Below are 25,066 nucleotides of genomic sequence, written 5' to 3'. Positions count from 1 at the left end.
TTTCATGACCTGAGGTTGGGGCACTTACCACAGTGCAGCAAAGGGGCCAGAACCACCAAAGCAATGCCAGAGCCAGGAGCAGGAACAGAATCAGCAGGGCGATCGCCAGGATGGAGCCATCTGACTGTGGGGCCAAGAAAAAGGCGGTCAGCAGAGGATGGACCCTGGGTGGTCTGCCCTTCCCAAACTCCCACCACCAAGGGCAGAGCTGAGGCTCAGAGAAGAGTACAATTTGCCAAGCTCAAGCCTGAAACTGCCCAGCACGTTGGGTGAGTAGCTTCATAATATACTTATTTAGCCAATTTTTAAGTGAAATGGATTTGCCTTTTCAGGAAGGCCCTCCTCTTCTCTTTAAGTAAGAATCTGAAGATTCCAGCCTACAGGGCACTGAGTGGCCTACCACTGCCCTCTGCCCCTGAAGCATTATTCCCTGTCCAGTGACAGCCCTCAGCTCACTGGGACTGATGTTCTAGCCACTATCTGGGCTGACTCAGGACAGTCCCACTCCGGGTTCTGCCTTCTCCCCCAGTCCCAGTCTCACAGGTCACGTAGCAGACTCCCAAGGCCGTGGCTAGAAAGCCGAGCGCCCTATGCTGAGATGCCAGCGGTGAAGGAGGGCGACTGCAGCTGACCTGGGAGGTGAGGGTGGGGTGGCTGAGTCAGATCAAGTGGCTGTCAGGGCGAGGAGGGAAGCAGACACGCAAGAACAGTTTCACCCATTTCCAAGCATGCCTAGGCCTGTCTGGAAAGTAGACAGGGTTGCTGCAGCCTGAGGTGGTGGTTAACGTTTTGCAAACAGAAGTTCCTTTACATGTCAGCACTATAGGTCGCTGATTCAAGGAAGCCACTTGAGATCACAGGTCTAAGTCTTCCACCTTCCCTCCCTACCAGCTACTGGGAGCACCAATGGGCACAGCTTTCTGGGGAGCGAACCTAGGGACACATTGTTATGGGTCTCAAAAGTTTTCTAAGTAAAACTGTCAGGTAAACTTTTAGCCCCCCCAAATGTTTGCACAAATACTAATGCTAATAAAAAAAGGAAAAGAACACAAATGTTTAACAATCTGGGAAGACTAAATAATGCGTTTTGGAATTTCCATGAAATTAGTTCCTATGTCACCACTATTTTGTCAAATAATATTTAAATGACTTGGGAAAAAATCTTGGACTGAGGAGAGGATTTCTATATATACGGGTCAAAAGTGAAAGGACAGAAAACCTGTCTGAGTATTTACTGAAGTCTTACTAAGAGTTTATTGATATTTACTCAATATTAGTAGTAGTTTCATTGGTAGTAACTTTATGATAATTTAATTCTTTTTTGAAAATGTGTATTTTCTTTCTTCCTCTTTTATCATTTCAGAATGAGAAAACCAAATTGCCGAGGTTACTCTTTAAAACTCTGGTGCCCAACTGGTGCCTGAGCTCACTGGGTCCAGGGATTCTTAAGCAGGTCAGTGGATCGGGTCTACAGATGGGCTCAAGAGGATGGAAGCTTGTGACCTTCCTGAAATGACACCCACAGTCTTCAGGGCCTCCCGGGGAGCCCGTTCACAGCACTATCGGATTCTCAAAGCTGTTACCCTGCCCCATTTACAGAGGAGGGAGGTTAGGTGGCCTTTCTAGGGTAACAGAGCAGGTTAAGTGGCAGAGCTGGGTGTGAGTCACTTCCATTTGAATGCTCATCAGGGGCTACTGGAAGAGGTTTAAAGGCAGCTCTTACTCCCTGGAACTCTCTGGAATGTCTTTGACTAAAAAGCCAGGGAATTAAACACCCCCAGTCCCAAGCAAGAAGCCAAGGTTTGGGAAGGCCAGATTGCCCCCGAGGGAGTCACAGTCTTGGAAGCACAGGTGCCGGGCTGGGCTGAGGCAGGGGGCGGAGAGATTGCATGGGGGCCAGACCAGTGGTCATGGCCATGGTAGAGGGAACTCTCCGGTCCTGTAGCATCATAACATGAGCTCTTTTTTTTGTGGTGACAGGAAGAAATCACCTGTGTTTTCCAAACTTACTGTTAGTCAAGGACAACCCTCCTGATCTCTGCCTCTACTTTCCATTAAATGGAGGTAATAACCTCATCTGCCTCACTGCACCAGTGAGGATAAAACAAGCAGTAAGATGGAAACAGAAACATCCGGGCAATCCCATGTAAGCCATCTTATCAAACTCTGGGCTGTGATTTTCTCTCCCTCTGCTTCCCTGGACAATGAATACAGTGAGCATCTCAGATCATAAATCTGTTTGCACTTGGAATATAAACGTGGGCATAAACACTTCAATAGATCCCAAGTGGTATACGAAGGGACTTGAGGAAGCCACATGTTGTCACTGAGTCTCCATTTTCCTTACCTGCAAAATGAAGTGATTCTGGCCACTGAGAAGCTTATAAAACAGTAGACTTTTAGTACAGATTTGGCATGACATTTATTCATATTACACACAATTTCCCTCTTTTTTTCCCCCCCCCTTTTTTTTTTTTTCTTCACTTCAGAGAGAGAAATTGAAGCTGCTAAACTGTGCGGACATGTATTTATGTCCTTGTGGAAGAAGAAGGTTCCTAGCGAGTGGCAAAGGTGAGGGATACGCTCACTGAGGTGGCGGGAAGAGACACAAGGGGGATTTCTTGAATTTGCACACAGTGAGGCTGGTTGGCTTTTCTTCAGTCATGTCTGGTCTGCTCCTCAGGAGCCATAGTTCTGCCTGGCTGTAGGGGAGGAGGAAGCATGGGGCTCAGGAAGGGGCAGGTGCGGGGAAGGAGGCCTTGGGGGGTAAAGTAGCCTTAACTGCTGGGATTACAGGTGAGCACTACCGGGCTAGGCTCTTTTCTTGAAGAGCTGACATTCTGGTCAGATAACAATAATGATAACAATAACTGTCATTAGTTTAGCTAATATTTATTAAGCACTTACTATGTGCAGGGATTATTCTTTCTGTGTAGTACCATGCTTTCCATATGCCAGGTCATTTAATTTTGAATTCATTAATTGTATCTTTCTTATCTTCTGAATAAAAATACTTAGGCAAGGAGAGGTGGAGAAACTTGTCCAAAGCCTCACAGAGAAGCCAGAATTTGAATGTGGGCAACTTGGCTCCCAGTTTAACTAGCAGGCTATTGTTATTAGCGCCTGGGAACGAGCACTTCGCAGAGGAGGTGACACTGAGGAGCTGCTGCCCTGCAGGCACAAGGACAAGCTGGCATTCCTGCACATAGGGGCAGGCATAGAGCTCTGGGCACATGCAGGTGGGGGGTGGTGGAGTAGCAGAGAAGGTCCTTGGAGCCTGCTGGCTGTAGAAAGGAAGTAGAACCCCTCCTGTGACAGGCTCTGCAAGCCAAGTGTGGCTTCTGTCCTGAGTCAAGGGGAACCCTTGTGGCTTTAAACTGGGGACACTGGGACACTGCTGTCCATGCTGAAGAGGAATAGGACCTGAGGAGGGAAAGGAGTCTTTAGGGATGCCATTTTACAGTGTCATTCCTGAGCCCTAGCCTTTTCAGGAAACCACTCGGTACTCATTTCACTAACAACAGCTAACCCCTCCTGTGCTCCACACCTGGAGCAGAGTTCCTGGTTTTGGGCAAAGCGATGTCTCGTGTTTCTCCAGTCATGTTTGATCTGCCTCTTAGGAGTCACATTTCCACCTGTGCTCAATGCTTTCTAGGCATCCTCTCGTTAATTAAATTAGTGAATTAATTAAATGAGCTTCATTTTAAAAAGCCTGATAGCAGTCAGCGCGGTGGCACACACCGGTAGTCCCAGTGACTTGGGAGGCTGAGGCAGGAGGATGACAAGTTCAAAGTCAGCTTCAGCAATTTAGCGAGGCCCGAAGTCATTTAGCAAGGCCCTATCTCAAAATAAAATGTAAAAAGGGCTGGGGCTGGTGTTGTGCTCAGTGGTTGAGTGCCCCTGGGTTCAATCCTTGGTACAAAAAAAAAAAAAAAAAAAAAAAAAAAAAAAAGCCTCATAGGAACGATTATTCCTTTTGCAGGTAAGGAAAATGGGAGATTTACTGAAGGTATGTAACCTCCACATGCCACTTATGGACATTTGGAAGTTTAAATGCCCACAATTTGCACATTATAAAACTAGAATTTGAATCCTTATCATCTGATTTTAGACACTTGTCCCTCTTCCATTTCATCATTACATTACAATGTCAGAATCTGTTAAAGTTCGGTAAGAAATATCTGCACTTTAAAGACTAATCAGCTGTGCCACAGACTGAGGCTGTTTGTAATGGGTCCGGTCCGCCTGCTCTGGTGGAAGGAAACCCCTCACAGGGCCCAGGGAGGTCAGGGAGAGCAAGGGTGCAGTGCGCCCATTCACAGTGAGGTCCAGGAGGGACATGGGCCTCTGCAGACCCTGCCTCCACCTTCCACTCTTGGCTTGGGGTTTTAACCAATAACCCTGTGATAGGGGCTGACAACTAATATAAGGATGCTCTGTTATCTGTAGACTATACATCAACATGTAGCATGGAGACATATTTTGCATTGTTCAATTTGCTTCATTCATGAAATTCGTCCATTTGTTCTAAACCAGTCCTGTTGCATTTCTACCAAGTCCCAAGATTGAAAACCTTTCCACCTCCAACCCCTTCCCCACATGCTAAGTAGTAGGCTTTGCCTAGGGGCTGGCAGGCATATGGAATGTTCCAGGGCCCACAGAGTGTTGCCTGGCACCCACAGAACTAGTTCTATAGTCTGTTCTTGTGCCCCTGGCTCATTACTGGCACACCCTGCACTAGCTGCCACCTGTTCCTGAAAGCTTCTTCCTGGATTAGAGCCCAGGAGGGTGGTGGGCTGACATTGCTCACAGCCTGACTTAGAACCAGTGTGTGGGCTTAGCCTCTGCGCTACCCTTTCACAAGGGCAAAGAGTGTGCAGGACAGGAGAGACCCCAGGCCCACATAGACAGCACCCTGGGGCTAAGTGGAGCCATTTGGGCCAGTAGTTCTCCTTATAGAATTGTGTCTGCCCAGGCCCCATCTCAGAGAGCTGGCGGGGATCGAGCTGGCTTCTGAGAACTCCTGGACTTCCAGGTTCAGCAGGAGCAGGCCTCCCAGCCTTAGAAGCAACTCCACACTCCAGGCTCTGTCTGAGAGTCCTCCTGGGGCAGGAGGAGCCTGCAGAGGTGACCTGCATGGACAGATTTCATGGCACAAACCCTCAGTGCCTTACACCTGCTCTTGCTAGGCAGCCCCTGCAGGTAACTCACCACAAAGCTTTGAAAGAGATTCAGAGGGAGACAAGAACAACAGATAAACAGCCAGAGATCCTTTCCTACCATTGTTATTTCTCCAATAGCTAAATACCAACACAAGCTAAATCCTTAAGTTTATTTTAAAAATGGAAATAAAGCTTAAAATATCAACTTGGCCCCTTAATTCCAAAAAAAATGTTGACAGGAGGTGGTGGGGTATGTGGGGAGGGGAGGGGCGGCTCTCAGATTGGTAACTAGGGCTGAAAAGTTAGCACAGAGTCCAGTGGGCAGTCTATGGGTGGCACACCTTCCAGCTGAAGGGACACTCCATTTTCTTCATTGAGGAATTTTAAGCCTTCTTCTACACCATCAAAGGCTGAAATATACTGTGCTCACCCAGGGGCCTGCTGTAAAGGATGCAGACAGGTAATATTAAATTCCAGGGCAGGATATGCTCAGTCCTGCTCCTTCCTCTGGGCATTTGTTATTTGGGGTGTCAATCTGTGAAGACTGCTTTCCTTGAATAGCCAAATCCCTGCCTGATGGCTTTTTTAATGCCTTCTATTCCAGCTCCTGAAAGGAGGACATCACTTTTAAGACAAGGGGGGCATTGTTCTCAAAGGTATAGATCTGGGAACTTGAATAACGAAAACTTCTCCCACTTGGTGGGTAGGATCTAGGGATTCTGGATTTCTGACACATGGCGGGGGCTGGGGGTGAGGAATCCCGTCTGGGCTTGTTTGCAACATGATAGGAGAGAGCCAGGCCTCTGGACGATAGAAACTCAGACACTGCTGCTCTGTTCTGTTTTGTTTTGGGGGTTGCCATGGAAAAGGGAGGAGGATCAAATGGAGAGGAATTAGTGGGAGACCAGGCGGAGTCCAACCAACGTAAAGAAACTGTGAAATCCTACGTCTCCAGGTTGGGCTTGCACTGGGTTCTGCCCAATGCCCATGGCATGGGGTGTAGCCAAGCGACTGTCCTGCTGGACTTGAAAAGCTGTCTGTCAAGAAGGGACCAGCTCTCCACTCCTGCTGCTTCTTTCTATGTGGGGGCACAAAGTGTGCCTGACCCCAGGCCTGTCTCTTCCTCTTCACTCATTCAGTAAATAAGGAAAGAGTAAACTGAGTATATTGGGATGTGCTCTCTCCTTTCTGGGGAGCCTGAAATCCACAGGAAGGGTTGTCCTCAGTTACCCCACGAAAGGTTTTATGAGGCCTGCTGCTTACAGAATTTGGAGGGTAGGGAGAGCCTCTTAAAGAAAAACAAAAGCAAAATTTTAAGGGTTCCTCCCTGGGCCTTAGAAAGGTCTAGAAGGGGACTGTTCAAATGAGGGTCCCTAAAGCTTAAGCTAATCAGCTCCCAGAAACTTGGCCCCTGGCCGTGCATCTTCCTGGCCAGGCCCCAGGCCTGTGATGAGCTGGTAAATCTATTTAATTCTGGGCTCCAATTTCTAACCCATTTGCTGCCACACTCTGCCAAGGTCTTCAGCTCAGTCATAAAAGCAGCACTGAGACTTTCATATATCATATTTTGGCCTCATGTCTCATTTTATTCAGAATCAAGGCAGGAAAGAGACACATTCCCACCTATGGTGGCACCCCCCACCCCTCCACACCTGGGGTGTCCAGAATGAGTCCTGGTAAGAGTAACAATTACATTTTGACAGCAACAGCATGCTCCATCTATTAATAAAGGGTCTATCCAAGCCCTTGCTGGCACGGCCCCGGGTTTGTCATAGTTTTGGGGTCTAGCTTGGATAGATTTTTGATATTCACACCGAATTACTGAGGCCAGTTGGATGCTTTCATATGCATGTACTGCCCTGTAAACATTTAACATGAAAGAATGAATTAGGAGGTTTATTCTGCCACATTGAAGGGATATTAGCCAGTCTCAGCCAAAAATATGACAGGGAAATAGCTGATGATCCATGAAGGCTCTCGAGAGCTGGCAACGCTGCTGCTTTGGATTCTCCCCTCTGCAGGGCACCCAGGGACGTGGCAGATGACGTGGGGCTTCCTGTGGTCCCCATCCTTTCCTCTTCCTTGTACTCCCCCCACCCTATGTCCATTTTTCTAGAACCAAGTGAAGTCTTTGGAGCACTGTTGGAAGCCCTCCAGGGAAAGAGACCTTGTGGCCAGGGCAGCGCTGGTCTACCCTTCTTGTGACTTCGCAATCGTTTGTGAGAGGGACAGGGGCAGAGATTGGGGCCTAGGAACTTGTTGGCTTCACCCACTCCAACAGGAGACCCTGGGGGCAGACGGAGTTGGAGAAATATGGCAGCTGGGCAGAGGGAGGGGGCAGGAGCCTGCTTAGCTGCTCCCCCTCCTCCCTCTGGGCCAAGGCTGGTGCTTAGGAGGTGTCACATTCCAGTGCTATGAAGCGGAATTCAGACCCATCTGAAGCAGCTGCTCTGAGCTCTGTTTCCTGCCCAGACAAAACTGGCAGAGCACGGGCAAGTTTTATTTTGAAAGGTGAAATTTAAGTCATTTTATTGCTGCTGAGAAGTTCTGGATGGGCAAGCTTGGAGACCAAAATTATTCTCTCTCTGAGCTTATATATTCTGACGGTTATTCCTGGAAGCCACCTGAGCGATTCTCTAACTCACCCACCCACCCCACCCTGTATTTTATTGACACTCTACTCCCCTGGCATCTGTGACAGTACTCTCCCACCCGACACCTATCCCATTATTCCTTTCCACCTTCCTCATGGGCTTCTCCTGGTACCAGCTCCCTTAAATGTCAGTATGCCCTAGGGAGCCATGCTTTTTAAAATTTTTCTTCTTTACAATTGTGTGTGTGTGTGTGTGTGTGTGTGTGCGCGCGCGCCTGTGTGTGTGACTTAACCATTTGTAAGAGTCTTCATTCAGCAGCATTAAGTCTATTTACAATGTTGTGCAACCCATGGATCCATTCTTGGTTCAGGGTTGTTCTCCTTTCTAGCACTCTCCATGGTCTGCCTCATTTCCCTTCATCTAGATTTCCATAAATTCAATCTTTATTCGCAACCTAGATCTCTCCCTATTCCAAGTTCTGGTGATATCTCAAACTGACAGTTCAGGTTGAGTTCATGTTTTCCCCTTTAAACCTTTTTGTTCTCATTTAATGGTACTACTGAGCAACCCTAGTTGGAAATCTGGAAATTAGTCCGACTTTTCCTTTTCCCCCACTTCTTCCTTGCCCAGTGTCGTAACCTCCATCAGCATGTCCTGCTTCTCTGACCTAAATACTTCTCAGCTCTGCCTCTGTCTACTTCATCTCCAGTCTCATGGGTCAGGTTTAGAGTCTGTTTATTCCTTTCCTACACACTTGCAATCATCTCTACTGGTTTCCCCAGCCCAGTCTTCATACCAGCGACTCCATCCTCTTCGCTGCAGCTAGACTCAGTCACCTTAAATGTTATTTTGATAACTTGCTCAACCACAAACTCTTTATCAGCTCTTCATTGCCTACAAAAGTTCTTAACATTTGGGAGTTCGGTGACAATACATCTCTTTCCTTAGAAAAGTACCCATTCACATGTACATACAAGCTCACAATTTTTTTTATTACAATTTCAGGGGGTTGATCCAATCCCTGAATCCATACAAGGATCCACTAGGTACAAGATTTTGGATCCTAAGTCCACACAAGGCCTCTCTTATTTCTCTAATGGCCTCTCTCACCCCCCCTCTTTAAGCTTTGTGCTTTGACAAAACTAAATGACACAGAGTTTCCCATATACTCCTTGTCTTCTCTGATGTTCTTCCTAAACACCCCCTATAACTTCCATTGTTTGCATAACTGACTTTTTATCTTTCAAGTCTTAGCTGAGACACCAACTGATTCATTCATATCTAACACTTATAGTGCACCTACTATGTGCTAGGCCCCCTCTAAGCACTGGAAAGCAATGGCATAAAGGATGAATGTGATTCCTGCAACCACAAACCTTGTAGCCAAGTGCAGAACACACACGGGCAAATATCACCACTGAACTCTGAAGTTGTGCTCTTCTCTTATTTTATCCTAATTATATCTCTATCTTTACCTTAGTTTTTACTATAGCTTATGAGAATTATATCATTATGCTCTTGCCTCTTCCACTAACTGTAAGCCCCTAAAGGACATGAATCTGCTTTACTCATCTTCAAACCTTTCAGACATAGTATAGTGTTCCAAACAGATTGACTTAATAAGCAGGGATTTAACCATTAGTTTGAGGGAAATGAGAATTTGGCAGGCTAATGCCTCCTACAGCTAGTGGGTGTCAGAAATGGTCCTGGAGCTAATACCATCTGAAGTTGCTCCCCCTCTAGGGCACCACTGCTAGAAACAGAAGCACCAAACTCACTGCAAAGAGTCTGGGCTCAGGAACCAGAAAAAGATGATTAGAATCTTAGTATTTCCACTTGTGAATATGTTATCCAACCTCCCAACCTTCCTTTTCTCTATATATGTGAAATTGAGACAACCCAGTTCTTCCTGGGATGGATTCTGTGGTTTCATGAGAAACTGTGTAAATATCCTTGTGCATTACCCTTCTTCAACCTTTGGGACCCACCCCCCCGCCCTCCGGTCCCCCCCCCCCCAACCAACTTTCATTTTCTTCTTGCTTCTATGCCTAACCCAAGTTTCTGGTGATGTATCCGGACTTGGACCAGGTAAATGAATTTGATTCCTGGGAGCAACTTCATGCTAATTGGTACTGGAGCTCTGGTGTTAGTATGGGGTTCTTGGTTACATATTTGAGCAATTAAAGTCCTTAAGATCATCACTGCAAGGTCAAGGAAAGCCCAAGTGAATTTTCTAATGGTAAACTTAATAGCTTTCATCAAATTTGATCAAACCTTAAAGAGGGTAACATAATTGAACATTATGATTCATTCTTGCTACCCAAAGAGGCAAGAGATGGCAATAAGATTGACAAATGCTAAAGATACTGCATCCCTCAACCCAACAAGTGGGCAGTATAGAAAAACTATCAGCCTTTGTGGATTTTTTTCCAAAAAGCATGACTATTAAATAATGAGACTGTTCATGTAGTGAACATAACAGAACTCCCACATCCAAATGAATTGAATTTCCTCCCCTAGTGGCTTTGGAGGTTGGAGACTTCCTGCAGTCAGGCAGTCATTGATCAAGGCAATTTGGAAACACACCCCTCATCCTAATGTTACTAAAGCCAATTTACAGGTCACAAAAAAGAAAATCTTAGAATTTCTTTTGTCATTTTTCTCACCAAGAAGGTTCCCAGTTTGATAATCTACCACTTGCCAGAACTGGTCCCAACAAGTGAAGGGATTTTTGAAATCAAATGATAATGAGGTTCCCTTATTCCCCTATTGAGGATATACCATGCTGTCAAATTCCAGCAACTGTAAAGCAGGAATGCAGAAAATAGTCAGAATAGTGACCATGCTGTTTGAGAAAGTGAATAGCTTTCCAGGGTAAATACTTGGAAGGAGCAGGAATGATTTGCAATGTATAAATTCTAGTTTGCTGTAAATCTTAATACTTCATCCCCCGTATGAATAATACCAAGAAGAACTTAGAGAAGCCATCGCTGGTAAACTGCTAGGGTGGGATCAATGCCATATCCCTCCAGACTCAAGCTCTGAGGCCCTCACTATAGAAAAACAAGGTTTTCCGGCATCATCTTGATGCTTTTGTTGCTCTGACCCAGTAATGACAATGCGTGTCACTTACAATGACAAGGGTGTCAAGAGTAAATCTTGGATTCATTTAGCACTTTTCTTTCCATAACATGCATAGTGTGTATTAATCAAAACCAGTTTTTAGAGAATAATGCAAACAAGATGTTGCTCGTTACTACTCAGAAAGTCTTGGTTCTTACCAGTGGGCTACTGAAATGGAATTATAGAAGTACCTCAGTAAGGTTCAGATGTTGTGAGAGTGGATGAGGAAGGCCAATTTCTGATTTTCATTTTTTTCCCCATTCAATGTGGTTGTCTGTCTGCTTACCTTAAAGGTTGCTGTTTATTTGATAGTTATGCTCAATTAGTCTTACTGATTGTCCTTCAGATCTTAGTCAGTATCACTGTTACCCATTGTTGGTAAGTAAATATCACCTACTATATGCTGTTGGCTGCTGTTTTAGATTATGAATTCGGTAGGGTGGGTTTGGGTGATACGCATAAAGATAGATGTTTACCAGGGATGGCCATAGTCACTTCCTTAAAGCAAATGTCTTTAAAATACATAACAGTATCAGAAAACCAACAAATCATTTTCTACTGAATTTCTGCCATGAACTCAATATCAACAGACCCAGAAAAATGAACAAAGTCAGTTTTCAACCCTGAAAGTGGTCATTGCAGTCCAGCTGGATAGTCAGGACCAAAGTACAGGGCTTGCTCAGAGAGCAGAGCAGGCCAGATGCAGGTTAGCTCTGGAAGATGTGACAATCCATGAGGCCTGAGCTCAGAGCAGAGGGAGGATAAAAGGCTTGTCCAGGCCAGTGATGCATCCTGGGGCAGGTCCAGACAGCACTCGGCAGGCCTATGGCCATGGTGAAATTGGGTAGGTGGAAAGAAGAGAGGGTATTCCAGAAAGAAAATAAACTGTGATCAAAGGCACAGAGGTAGGGATGGATAAACTTTTGTAGAGAGTGAGGAAATATGAACTGCAGACTCCTCTCCACACATTTTTATCTTTTGGGGATCAGTGATACAAACATTTTAAAGATAGTAGGTAGGGTCCTACCAGGGTTGCAAGGTGCAACTATCATAAGCAGCATTTTATAGCTATTTTGACCAAGTCTGTACCTTTTATAAATAATCTCAAGAACCTTGAGCTTTGCCAATCCCTTTTCTAAGTTTATGAATTTGGGTGATGCAAGTAAAATAAAATTGCCTTCTCTATACCTTTCATACTTCCTCAGCTTGCAAAGGAAGCAGTTTTCCTGATGTTGGGTTGTGTGTAAAAGAATACCAAGAATATTTTAGTTGTCACTTATTCAAGTGCTTTAAAGTTAATTTTTTTAAAAAATGAAACAAAACATTGAGGTCTCTGCTTTGGGCACTGAGTTAACTAACATCTGTTCTAGCAACTATGGTGACAGCAAAAGAATGCTAGCTATGTATGGCTTGTGGCACTGACCCTTGTTGGGGAGAAAGAAATTAAATTACTGACTTCTGAATTTCCTTGGTGCGCTGAATTTCCTTGGTGAGAAGATGGCTGTTTTGCAAAAGGAAAGGTGCTAATATACACTCTTAGGACTTTATCATTCTATAGTGACCAGAAGGAAGAGTTTGCCTGCTTTTGGGGAACACAAAAGATACAAATCACTTTTCTCTCAAATAATATCCTGATTAGAAAATTCACATAATGACTCTGGGGCAACTTGGGAGTTAGTGCAATGTGACATTGCCAACTAGGACCATATGATCTGGTTCAGGATGGGTCGCCTCTCTTCTGTAATAGTCTAGCCCACTGGTTTTGCCAGATTTGGACTTTTAAACAGTTGGCAATTATTTCAGTGTTGGTAGAAGATGCTCTTAGGCTTTCTGTGTTTTTGGTCCCTTTTGCCAAACTGTTAAGGTCACTTCTTCCCTTTCCTCTTTCTTCTATCTTTCTCATCCTGCTCCCAAACTTAATGAATCCTTCTTAAATTGTACACTCCCTCAATCAAGTCTCTTTCTTAGATGGAGTCTCTAATCTAGAAGGCTCAGCCCCAAAGATCCAACCATTTGGAATGACTCCAATAACCCAGGAGCAGGCATGCACAGACCTGCTGGTCATTCAGTAGAGTCTGGGTACTCAGGGTATATCTGCTTTCTCTCAAGTTCTTATTCAGAGGCTAGAGGTTCTTATATTAGATACAATTTATATGAGCTTGGTTGTCTGACATTGGAGGACCCAGAAGCCTTAAGTTGTTGAATTGGAAGGGGGTTATCTAGAATGGATAACACATGTATAATACCAACTAGTGAAGAACCAGAAAAAGCAGAACCATAAACTATGCATAAAAAAGCATAGTAATTAGAGGGTTCTAGGGACAAAGAGGATCATCAAGTGAGAGTTTCAGAGTAATCTGGTAAATTTTATTTGGTGATAGAAATGGGAGAAGTGAAATGTCAATCTAAGATCCCTCTGGGTACAAAGCTTCCCTAGGAGAAGCCTTGGGAGGAGGGCAGGGGTGAACTCAGCCGGTATGTGTCTTGATTTTCTTGGTTAGTGACCTCCAGCACTGTCCTTAACCTGTGGCAAAACTGCAATTGGCTCATCTTCCCATTCAGCTTGGCCAGGATGACGCACTTCTTTGGAGACATGTCAGTTGCTCTTTTTCATCTCCTTCACGTTCAACAAAGAATTCCTTCCTTGTCTCTCTATCTTGTTTTCTATTCTGTTCTGACTTTATTATTTTGGTCCTTCTGTGTTTTAGAGGTGTTTACTCTTGTTCTTCTCTGACTGGTCAAATTCTATGTTTAGCTAATTGACTTACAATTTTTCTTCTGTTCTAACAAAAACACTTAAAACTACAAGTTTTCCTCTAAGAACTCCTTTAGCTGCATCCCAACTAAATTCTGGCATATGGCATCTGGGTGGTTGATCAGTTCTAAGTATTTTCTCATTTATATTATGATTTTACTTTGACTCATAAATTATTTGGATGAGTGTTTAAAATTTTGAAACATTTAAGATTTTCAAAATTGATTGGTAACTTGATTGGTTGTTGCTTTTCAATTTTTGTTTTCATTCCAGTATGTGGTCTATATGGTACTGTCTTGATATTTGTTGACACTTGGCTTTGGCCTCTAAAAGTACATGACTAGTTTTGTGAAAACATAAAAGTGTGCTTGACAAGGAATTGGTACTCTCTGTTGGGTGCAGATTTGCTGTAGACAGTAAGCCATTCCCCAAGAAAGACAACCTAGAGGTCTTACTTTCCACTGTGCGGAGGGGTGAGTGGTGGAGAGGAAATGACTAATCGGTTCTGCTTAGCACATGTTTCTTATCCTCACTTTGAGTACAGTACAGATTGACGGAAAATATTTCACTGGATTTCAGATTGGTCCATTGTAGGATGCCTCATTATTTTATGAGCCATTAGGGGAAAACAGTGCTCATTAGATTGTGATACATTATTGATGAGCTGAGGCATCTCAATTTCAGAGATATTAAAATGTGGGAGGAAAAGTGTCTTAGAATTGATGAAATATGTCCTTTTTGTCATTAATGCACAACCTCTCATTTTATGCAACACCAGACTTTTGGAGTGTTATTCTGGAGCTTGATTGTGTGTCTACTAGATTATGTTTAATTACATTACTGAAGTCATTTATATTTGATTAATTCTTTTGTCTGGTTGATCTATTAATTACTGAGATGTATGCATATCTCCTTTCATGATGGTGCATTTATCAATTTCTCCTTTCATCTCTCTCAATTTTTGCCTTATATATTCTGAGGGTATGTCATTTAGTGAAAATGAGAACCATCTAGATTAAAAGTACTATTGACTTTACACAGTGGTTCTCTTTCTATCAAAAATTCTTTTTTGCCATAAAATTTATTTTATCTAATATTAATATAGTCACACTAGTTTTATTTTCATATTTAATGGGTACAACTTTTCCACATTTTTATTTTCAATCTTTAGGTTTCCTTATTATTTTATTGAGTGCATATTTTATTGTAAATAGCATATAGCTAGATATTTAAAAAACACAATCTGTCAGTCTGTGTTTTTTAACTGCTGGGTTTGTTCCATTACATTTATTTTTCTTATGGATTGTTTGGATTTAACTTTTATTTCTACCATATTACTATATTCTTATTTCAGGGTTTTCTAGAGCTTAGTTTCAGAGAAACATTTTTTTTTTCTCATTTACTCTCAAAACAAGGAAATTTCAAACTTAGGGCAAACATTCTTTAAAATACTTAGCGATAAAAATATTGAAAAGTCAATTTCTCAAATATCCAAGAAAAACAAATCAGCATGAATCCTCCAAAATATATTTAAAAGATATTTTTATGCACACAAGGGTTATCAAAATAGAGATGTTGGCAAACTGCTTTTATTTCATTTCATAAACAATATTTGAGATCTGAGTTCTGCATTTTGATATTTCTGTGGTCTTTTGCCCTTTCCAATGACAGTACATGAAACCACAGGCTATCTTGTTAAAATAACAATAATAAAAAATACCAGGACTTTTTTTTTTTTTTAATTTGAATTCCCTATGGTTGTACTGAGACTGGTTAATAAATAGAGGAGAATGATTTGTGACTGTTGTACCAACTGTTTGTTAATGAAAGGGTATGTTTTGAGGTTACTTGAAAACAGATTATTCTCAGGAGGAGTTTCAGTCACTCTGGTCGGAAATGTGATCTCACTTGTGTTAGGTAGAAGTTGGCCAATCTGAATACCACTACAAGCAACTGCCTCCAATAGCACCAACAAAGGTCTCTCATATTTATTTTCAAAATGTAAAAGCCAAATTCATTTGTTATACTCTGGAGGACTGATAATATTTACCCTGCTCCTTTACTAACATATTCTTAGATCTGCAATCACAGACTTTCAGCATTGGAAGAAATCTGAAACTTTTCTACTCAGATCACCTATCTGATGCAAGAAGGCCATTTACATAGTTGTGCCAAGTCTTGAGAACAGGGAGAATAGGGAGCTCACCCCCCACCGCACCCCCCCCAACCCCCACAAGCAGCCAGATAGAAAGACCTTTTTAAGTAAGGTGTGATGGTACGTGACTGTAATCCCAGCTACCAGGGAGGGGGCTGGGGCAGGAGGATCACAAGTTCAAGGCCAATCTCGACAATTTAATGAGACCCTGTCTCAAAATAAAATGAAAGGGCTGAGGATGTAGCTCAGTGGTAGAGTCCTTGCCTTGCACATGTGAAGGCCTGGGTTCAATTCTCCCAGTACAAGAAAGAAAGGAAGGAAGGAAGAAAGAAAGAAAGAAAAAGAAAGAAGAAAGAAAGGGAAAAAAGGAAGGAAGGAAGAAAGAAAAAACTTTAAAATAGTGAGAAACTGTGCCTTTCAGCCTATTCTACCTCTTGGATCTACATAATAAATAATTTATAGAGTTGGTGTGATGGCAAAACCAGACCCGATTATAAAATGAAATTATAAAAACGTTATGGTAAGAAACCAGTGCCTGGGAAAAGGGTCAGTTCCCCCCTTCCGCTTCCATCAGCCTTTCTTCAGGCAACCTAATTAACTACAGGTCCTTACCTTTCGGATGGCAAGTTAACTGTCTCTAGGGATCTAACTACCCCCTTCTGAAATGTAAACACCCCTGTGTCAGGCTTTCAAGGCTGGAGAGTTAACAGATGCCTATGAAAAGAGTCCTTTCCTTACCTGTTCCTGTACACATGCTTTATGTGAGAGACCACCCCACCTCTCCCCTGCACCTTATACACACAAGGCCTTCAGATAAGGAATTAAAAAAAATAAAAACAAAAACAATGATAGGGCAGGTATAAGATGACGCCAAATAACATAGAAATGTTATGAGAAACTGTGGATGGGGCTGTGAATGTGGAGTTTGTTCTCCTCTGGGCCCACCTGAGTAAAAGCCTGGAGTTCTCTCTGAGTGCTGCCAGCTGCTTCTCCACCACTGTTTCCCACAACACTGGGACTCTACATGTGCAGATGTACTTGTTTCAGAACAAATGTTGAATGTTGTCTCCATGCTAAATATGTATCCGAGCTAAAGCGCTCCAACTCTATATTCTACATAAAGTACCATATTTGGTAATATTTCTCACACATTCAGTGTCTCTTGGTTCTCCCTAGAGAATATAATCCTCAAATGAAGATTTTTATCTTCACTCAGTAAAGAGCTCCTATCACTTCCTTAGTTTTAGATACCACACTTCCATTAATTCTGCCAGAAGCCAGAATACCACTGTGCCAGACTTACAGAGATTATCACATCAGTGCAAGAAAATGAACCTTGGGCATCTACTGTGTACCAGGCCTTGTGCCCCTATTCAGTTCAAGTCACACATTCAGTAAGCAGCAGAACAAGAATTTTAGCCCCACTGATCTGATCCCAAAGACTGTGCTCATTCCCATTTTTTTCTGTTTTGCTAAGTCACATATTTCAAAGGACATATCCCTTTTAATTACAGCAGGAAAAAGTGTATACCTGGCCACCCTCTCTCAAGGGCTGAGTATGACGTTCTAACGATTGATTTGCAGCCCCAGGGCTGTGGACTTGGTGCTGTTTCTTCAGTTCAAACAATGAAAAAGTGAACTAGAGCCTATTTCTCTTCTAAATGATCAAATTTATAAGTCACTGGCATCCAAATTGATGCTATTTTATTATATTTAATACACCTGGAGCACACAAATGCTGTGCATGAGTTTTCCTATAATAGTGCTTGTGCTTCCTTTGAGTGGCTTCCTTTAGCCCAAACTCCCCATCATGTCATTCAAACTCTCTTCCAGCACAGCACCTCTCTCCCCTTCAATCCGGACATCTCTTACTCTTCCAGGTTATGGGAAATTTAATGAGTAAAGAGAGGGGCAGGTATGGAAAAGTTGGACAGGAAGTGGAATAATGTTTTTGGGGTGAAGAAAACTACAGGAGAAAGCTGTGTGTGTGTGCCTTGGTTCTGCCTCTTCAGTTGGTTGTTGGGGAGAGCATTTTCTCCTTTACGGGTTGATTCCTGGTATTTAGAAACAGTCCAGGAAGGGTCTTTTTGGGGAAAAGACACAGTATAAAGTTTTGGAGCTGAGAAAATCATGAACTGTCAACATGTTATCCCTGAATTTCTGGAATGAGTGGTCCATTCCCCTTTGTAGGAAGGGATGAAAAGCCTTCTTGGGTAATTTGGAAGTAACTCACAAGGCCCATTAAGTGACACTCCTTAGAGTGTGCCACATTTTTGCTTATTTATTTATCCAAAGACCTACATGGAGGCTCATGAATCTTTGGAATAGTTGGGGAATTTCACAATACCTGTGTGATATTTACCTCTTGAGTGTATATCTTGCCTTGACAACCATGCAGTAGGTTTCTGGAGGGCAAGCGCTGGCTGTTCTTTGAGTCCTTAACAGGACTGGTGTAATAATACACATCTGTCCTGATTGTTATATCACCACCCTGAAGCTCCTCCCTGTACTTCTTTCCTTCATGAGGGGCTCACACACTTAGAGCTGCTGGTATGTATTATCTATCCAAAAGACAGATACCTATTTTGATTAATGGACTGTTTTCCTGAGTTTGGAAAAGAAATAAAAGAAAAAAGTCTTCTCTAAAGAGTGCACAATAATTTTTTTATTATGTTGGAAGGCGAGATTACCACTCAGAACAGGCTACTGGATTTATTTCCCTACCAGGCTGGTGAAATTCAAGAGATTTTGGCAAAGGTGGCCATGCCAGCTGTCTGTTTACCTAGAGAGCTGTCTGACTACAAAACCAGGCTGGATTTGTGTGTTCCCGAGTTCCTTTAAAACAACTGGTAATGGGGAATTGAACTAACATAGCAAATGGACCTGGGAAGAAGCCCTGGATGAAACTCTGCAGACAGGCGGGAGTGGTCCTGCTATCCCTCTGTAGCTTCTTACCTACAGCCATGGCAGCCTCCATTGGGAGTTCCAGTGCATTCCCTTCTGAGCCAGCCCTCACTGGGTACCCCCAGTCTTGGTGGGTGGCATCTGTATTAGTTGTACTGCTGCAGTCTAAGTTTCCTGGTATTCCAGGGTGAGCTCAGGCCATGCCAATATTTCTGGAGTCAGCTGTTTCATAGTGGCCTCCATTCTCAGTCTCTACAGTTCTTCCTGGCTTCCAGCCTTGGACTGCACAACCTCACAGACCAGGGCCTGCTCTGAATCTTGATCCAATTGAGCTTGAGCAGACTATTTCTAGACCCTTTCTCCAGGTCTGCATCCCTGGCAGGAGTTTAAGGGGAGCTGGTGTTCTTCTGGAGAGGTTTTGACTATTGCCCTGCTTGGGGGTGCTGGTTAAGTTTCTCACCTGGTAGACACATCTCTCTTAAATTATGTTCAGTATCCTGGGATGTGAAGCTTGAACTCTTGGTCATCCTTTTTGGAGGCCCAACCTCCAACCAGCTCAGAGTCTCCTGCTCTAATCCTACCTCAGGCTGGTCCCTTACTCTCTTACCGGCAGGTGCCATCATGGTCTCAGTTGGAAACTCGATGGAGTCCATTTGTTCTTTTACTTGATCATCAGTTATTTTCTGAGTAAATATGTGGAGATATTGTGCCAGGTACTGGACTATAATAGTGGACAAGACACAGTCAGTTTTTCCTGAAGAAGCATGTGGACTGTATTCTACCCGAGACACTTGCTCTTTCCAGTGGCTGTGCTCTCTTTACCAAGTCTCCAGGTGTTTCCAAACCTAACTGGGCCACAACTGGGCAGCTGGAGGCTCACATTCTTGAAAGTCACCAGGATTCACAAAGCGTTAGAAACAATGCTGCTAGTAACCGGGTTCTTTCTTTCTGAAATAAACAAGCAACAGGCACGTGGCTTTCTAGGCCTTGGTGTGAGAGGAGGACAGGAAGGGACGTGGAATATAGAAGAGGAGAATTTAGAAAGGAAGTTTTCTAATCTTTGATAACACAAAAGTGAGAAAATCTCTAATCTGATCATATTGGGGTAACTTATTCTTTTAGGTAAATTCCTTTTTTTTTTTTTTAGATCAGAACAAGGAGCATATAGAGTAGGTTCTGAATTTAAAATCTTGGAATCCTTTACATGAATGGGATTACGAGAGAATCAGGAGAATAACTCATGTTTCTTAAATGAATTTCAATGGTTTTTTTTTTTTTTTTTTAACTTTGAAGGACAAATTAGAATTAGAGAATTACAGGATAAGAGTCCTATGTGTTTAAGATTCACTTGGCAAACTTAATAAAATGCAGAATCCTAGACTCTCCTCCAAGGAATTTTGATTCTTTGGAATTTTTTAACCATTGCACTATTGACACCTTAGACCAGACAATTCTTTCTGTTTGGAGGGAGTATTGTGGGCCTCTTTCTGTGTCTGTCTGTGTCAAAACAAATATCTAAAGAAAATATCACCCATTTGGGGGAAAGAACAGTCTGCATTCATAAAAATCTGAATAATAAAATGATTTAAAAAATTCTAGGGAAGTGAGTTGGCAGCAGGTGTGTCTCCATAGTAATCAAACTATACTGCAGATATGGGGAGGTGTGGCAAGCTTGGTGCAGCCTCTACTGAGACTGCAGATCTCATTTGCAGGAAATGGTTACCTGCTCAGGTAGAAGGCCTCCAAATATGCTCAGTGTGACAGATTATTTTAGAGATAATAGGAATTTCCTATGTTCTAACTAATAGTGCATCCACTTTAATAAATACTTGTTTTAATTCATGCTTCTCATTAGTCTAAATATTGCTCATATATTCTTATCTACTAGATTCACTTAAAAAGTAGCACAGAGAGGCTGCAAACCAATCTTGTTTGACTTATCACTGAATCTGATTTATTGGCATTTTCTTTCCCTTATCCTGCAAGCAACACCTTCATAGCCAGCCTATTCCTAAAATTCAGGCTTATTATGTACTCAAAAGGGAGTATGCCTTTTCATCAGGGGGAAAGAGTCTATTTATAAGCCACAGGGCATGTACAGCAAATCTTTTAATGGGACAGGGTACATTTGGTTGACAAGGAAAGAGAATGAGGTCAATAAACTAATAAATAACTGTCATTCTTAGATTATTATGGACATCAGTTCCTTTTATATATTACATTTAATCTCCATTATAATCATGCAAGAAGAATTCTGAGACAGGCAAGTTTAACTTGGGCAAGATCATCCTAGAAAGTAGAGGGGCCAGGATGTGAATTTAGGAGTTTTGACTGACTATCCTATATTTTTAATTCCTCCATTGTGCCATAATTATAGTTGAGTGGCTCTTGATTTTTTAAATTTACTGGTTCTTTTTAGTTATACATGACAGCGAAACCCATTTTGATATAATGATAAAGCATGGAATATATCTTAATTCTAGTCAGGATCCTGTTCTTATGTACGTACTTTGATGGTGGGATTCGCTGTGTCGTTTTCATATTATGTACATGGGAAAATTATGTCAGGTTCATTCCACTGTCTTTCCTTTTCCTATCCCCCCGTTTCTTCCTTCCATTCCTCACTGTCTAACCTACTGAATTTCTATTCTTCCTCTCTTTCTATTCTTCCTTCCCTCATTGTGGGTTAGTTTCCACATATCAGAGAAAACATTTGACCTTTGGCTTGTTTGGACTGGCTTATTTCACTTAGCATGATTATCTCCAGATCCATCCATTTGCTGGCAAATGTCACAGAAGAAGAAATACAAATGGTCAACAAATGTATGAAAAAATGTTCAACCTCACTAGCAATTAGAGAAATATTAAAACTATACTGAGATTCCAACTCACTCTAGACAGAATGGCAATTATCAAGAACACAAGTAAAGTAAATACTGGAGAGGATTTTGGGGAAAATACATTGCTGTTGGGACTGCAAATTGGTGCAACTACTCTGGAAAGCAGTGTGGAGATTCCTCCGAAAACTCAGAATGGAACCACCATTTGGCCCAGGTATCCCACTCCTTGGCATATATCTAAACAACTTAAAATCAGCATATTACAGTGATGCAGCCACATCAATGTTTATAGCAGCTCAACTCACAATAGCTAAGCTATGGAACCAACCTACGTGCCCTTCAACAGATGAATGGATAAAGAAACTGCCTATATACACAATGGAGCATCCTCAGCATAAAGAAGAATGTCTTTATGACAGTGGCTCTTGATTTGATGCCTCAAGTTTGTTGAGTTTTTATCTTCATTCAAAAAGGAATTCTCTGAACAGTGATATCACGTAGGTATTCTCAAACTCACTAACCTTGTTGCTGTTTGTAGTCAGACTCTTTTCATATAAATTAGAGGGGAAAGACATAGTTTCCCATTTATTTAGTGCTGAGTTTAGAACCTTAGGATTTTCTTTAGGTCACCTTGCTTTATTTGAAAAATGTGCTTTTTCCAATCTGGTAACCAGTCCAAATCAAATCCTGATCATAGTTAGCAGCAATAAGCACCTGCTGTGTCTCATTGTCACATAGGGGTGACCAAGATCAAGGACATGGGATGTAGATGGAACTCAAGAAATAGCCTCCCAGTCAAAAGGCACCAGAAATTGATACCAAATGAGAGGAAAAGAAGAAATGGAGTCTGGGAGAGACCACAAACAAAACTATGCGAGAGACACATCTAGCCCTTGCTCAGCTTTTTTTTTTTTTTTTTTTTTTTTTTTAGGGTATCGTCTTTTCCAACCTCTTTACCTACGGGTTGTCATTTTGGCCCCACGTCTCCTTCTCCTCTGAAAGCCTGTAGCATTTATACCTGATTCATACAATCCTGTTCCTTCTAATGGGCCTGTGGGACTCATCTCTCCAACAGCAACTTTCTAAGATATGAGTGGGACACTTGAGCATCCCAAATATTTTCAAAGAAATATTTATGAAATGATTCCCTGAATTTTATATTCTTTGGGTGAGAAATTACAGAATTATAAAATATTTATTTTAAAGAAGAAAGTGTTCATGGAAAGTTAAGGTCCTAAAATATGCTTGCTTTGTTATTAAGCGGACAAATTTCCTTATCTCCTTCAAGCAGCACCATATTACTGATTTTCTCAATCTGTGGCAAGGGGTTGGAGAGGAAGAGAGAGGCCAGTCAAGATGACAGAGATGGAGTGTATCTCTGGTGACAGAGGACTCCGGGCAACTGACCATTTTCTAGAGTCATGAAGTGTGACAAAGTTTACCATTTGCATAGGAATCTTTTAGCTCTTAAATGGAAAAATCTCTTTCCTGTAAAACTTCATGGAATTTCTACTTCTGGCAGGGACAACAATTATTCACTGTGGATCGTGAAAACTTGTGACGCAGTTGTCCAAATGGGCACCAAATAAAGTGAGAAAAGTCTCAACTACATATTTTAAAATGATTTTTGGTTCCAGGTGATGGATTGGGCAGGTTGCAACTGGCATGGACAAGACTAACCCTTTACTCAGACCCAGGGGATCATTTCTGATCTAAAAACCGTGTCTTCCAAACAAACACACATCCAAGACCTTACTTCATCTGAGGGACCACACCTTCCACCTGCCTCTATTTTGCCCAGTGATGGTTTCAGTCTTTAATTTGAGCGTCTGTGTAGGGCCTAGCTAGGGACTGGAGTTTTATGTTTGAATGCAAGTCACTTTCCCTGGGTGATTTTGGCCATCTGGCCTGCTCCCCTTTCCATCACTTGAGCTTGTTTGAGTGACAAACATATATTCCCAAGGATGCATCTTATCTCAGAAGAGCCCCTTTGCTATTACAGAGCTCTGAATCAAGGAGCCAAGTCTCTGGGAGGAATCTCCAGTTAGTTCAAAATTTTTGATTAAGCCTCCACTATAAAACAGCTGACATTTGTTGGGTACTTCATACCTGCCAGGCCTTATGCCAGGCACTTTATATGTATGTTTTCATTTAAGTTCACAATACTGTAGGAGATGTAAACTATTACTATCTTTTTTTGTATCGGGGATTGAATCCAGGGGTGTTCATATCCAGGGCCACATCTCCAGCCTTTTTTATTTTTTATTTTGAGACAGGGTCTTGATAAGTTGCTGAGGGACTTACTTACTTTAAAACATCAGGAAATGGAAGTACAAAGGGGCTAAATAACTTGGTCAAGGTCACATAACCAGTAAACAGCAAAAACAGATCCCCCGATTCCCCTCCTCACCCCAGATCTTCTCCTTTAGTCTTCCTCCCATCTGTCAGCTGTTGACAGCCCCATTCCTTCAGTTACTGAGGCCCAACCCTTGGGGCCATCTTTGATTCCTTTCCTCTCAAGCCACATCAAATGCTCCCAGAAATCTGTTAGCTCTATTTTCAAAATATATCTCACTCACTCTGACCACCTATTTCCAACTCAAAAGCCCCCTCTTGATTTAAGCCACCTCTGTCTTTAGCCTAGAATATTGCCAGAACCCTCCTAACTGGTCACACTGCTTCCATCCTTGTCTCCCCACAGGCTGCCAGCAGCCCAGGGTCATCTTTCAAATATATGTTAGAACTTGAGGCTCCTCTGCTTGCAAGTTCAAGTCCTTACAAAGCCCTGCCATCAACACATTACCTCACTGCCTGCTGATGTTCTCGTTCACTGTCTTCTAGGGACTGACTATGAGTCTTCTTGTTCTTCCTTGAACGCTGGGGCTCTCTGGCCTCCAGGTCTCAGCAAAATGGCTCCTGGTTTGGAATGTCCCATTCTCCCATAGCTGCATGGTTAATTTCCTTGCTATCCCGGTATCTACTGAAATGACACCTTCTAAATGTATCCATTAGTTGACTGACACTGAAACACACTTACCAAACCCTCAGTGGTGAGAAGTGTCACCACTGAGAAATGTCCATGTCTTGGCCAACTGGGTAATACTGAACCCTCTTACTCTATTTTTCCTTTGGCATGTGTTACCTTTTAACATAGGTACGTAATTTATTTGTCCTATTTACTGTTGGCTGTCCAACCTCTCTCTATACCTGAGATTTCTCTCTGTTGTATTCTCTGATGTATCCCAAGCACCCAGGAGGGTGCCTAGTCCATTGTGATCAATGAGTATTTGTTGAATCAATAAATGAATGGGCGTGGAGCACAAATCTTAGGGGTAGGAGTTATAATTTTGTTGTAGACTAATACAGAAAAGGAAATAATGCAGACTATATAAGGTAGACTTAATCAAGGGTCAAATGAACAGAAAACTTACTGAGATGCAATCAGATGAGGGTGATATAAGATGTAAACAGGCTGGAGTCAGGAAAATACAGTGGGAACTTATTAGGAATTCTTATAATTTTGTAGCACATTA

At 42.4% G+C, this 25,066-nt stretch overlaps 1 protein-coding gene across 1 annotated transcript in view; it reads right to left on the bottom strand.

Moving 5' to 3' along the window:
• ANTXR1 (ANTXR cell adhesion molecule 1) overlaps positions 1-25,066 on the bottom strand; it is a 168,923-nt gene that overhangs the window by 91,767 nt on the left and 52,090 nt on the right. The window contains 1 exon segment of the mRNA XM_079110856.1: positions 29-124. Within this exon segment, the coding sequence (XP_078966982.1) occupies positions 29-124 (96 nt within the window).

This window comes from Sciurus vulgaris (assembly GCF_902686455.1).
Source record: "Sciurus vulgaris genome assembly, chromosome: 14".
In the NCBI taxonomy this organism is placed as follows: Eukaryota; Metazoa; Chordata; class Mammalia; order Rodentia; family Sciuridae; genus Sciurus; species Sciurus vulgaris.
Note: the sequence above shows the minus strand (reverse complement) of the source record. Positions and strands in the feature narration are given on the sequence as shown.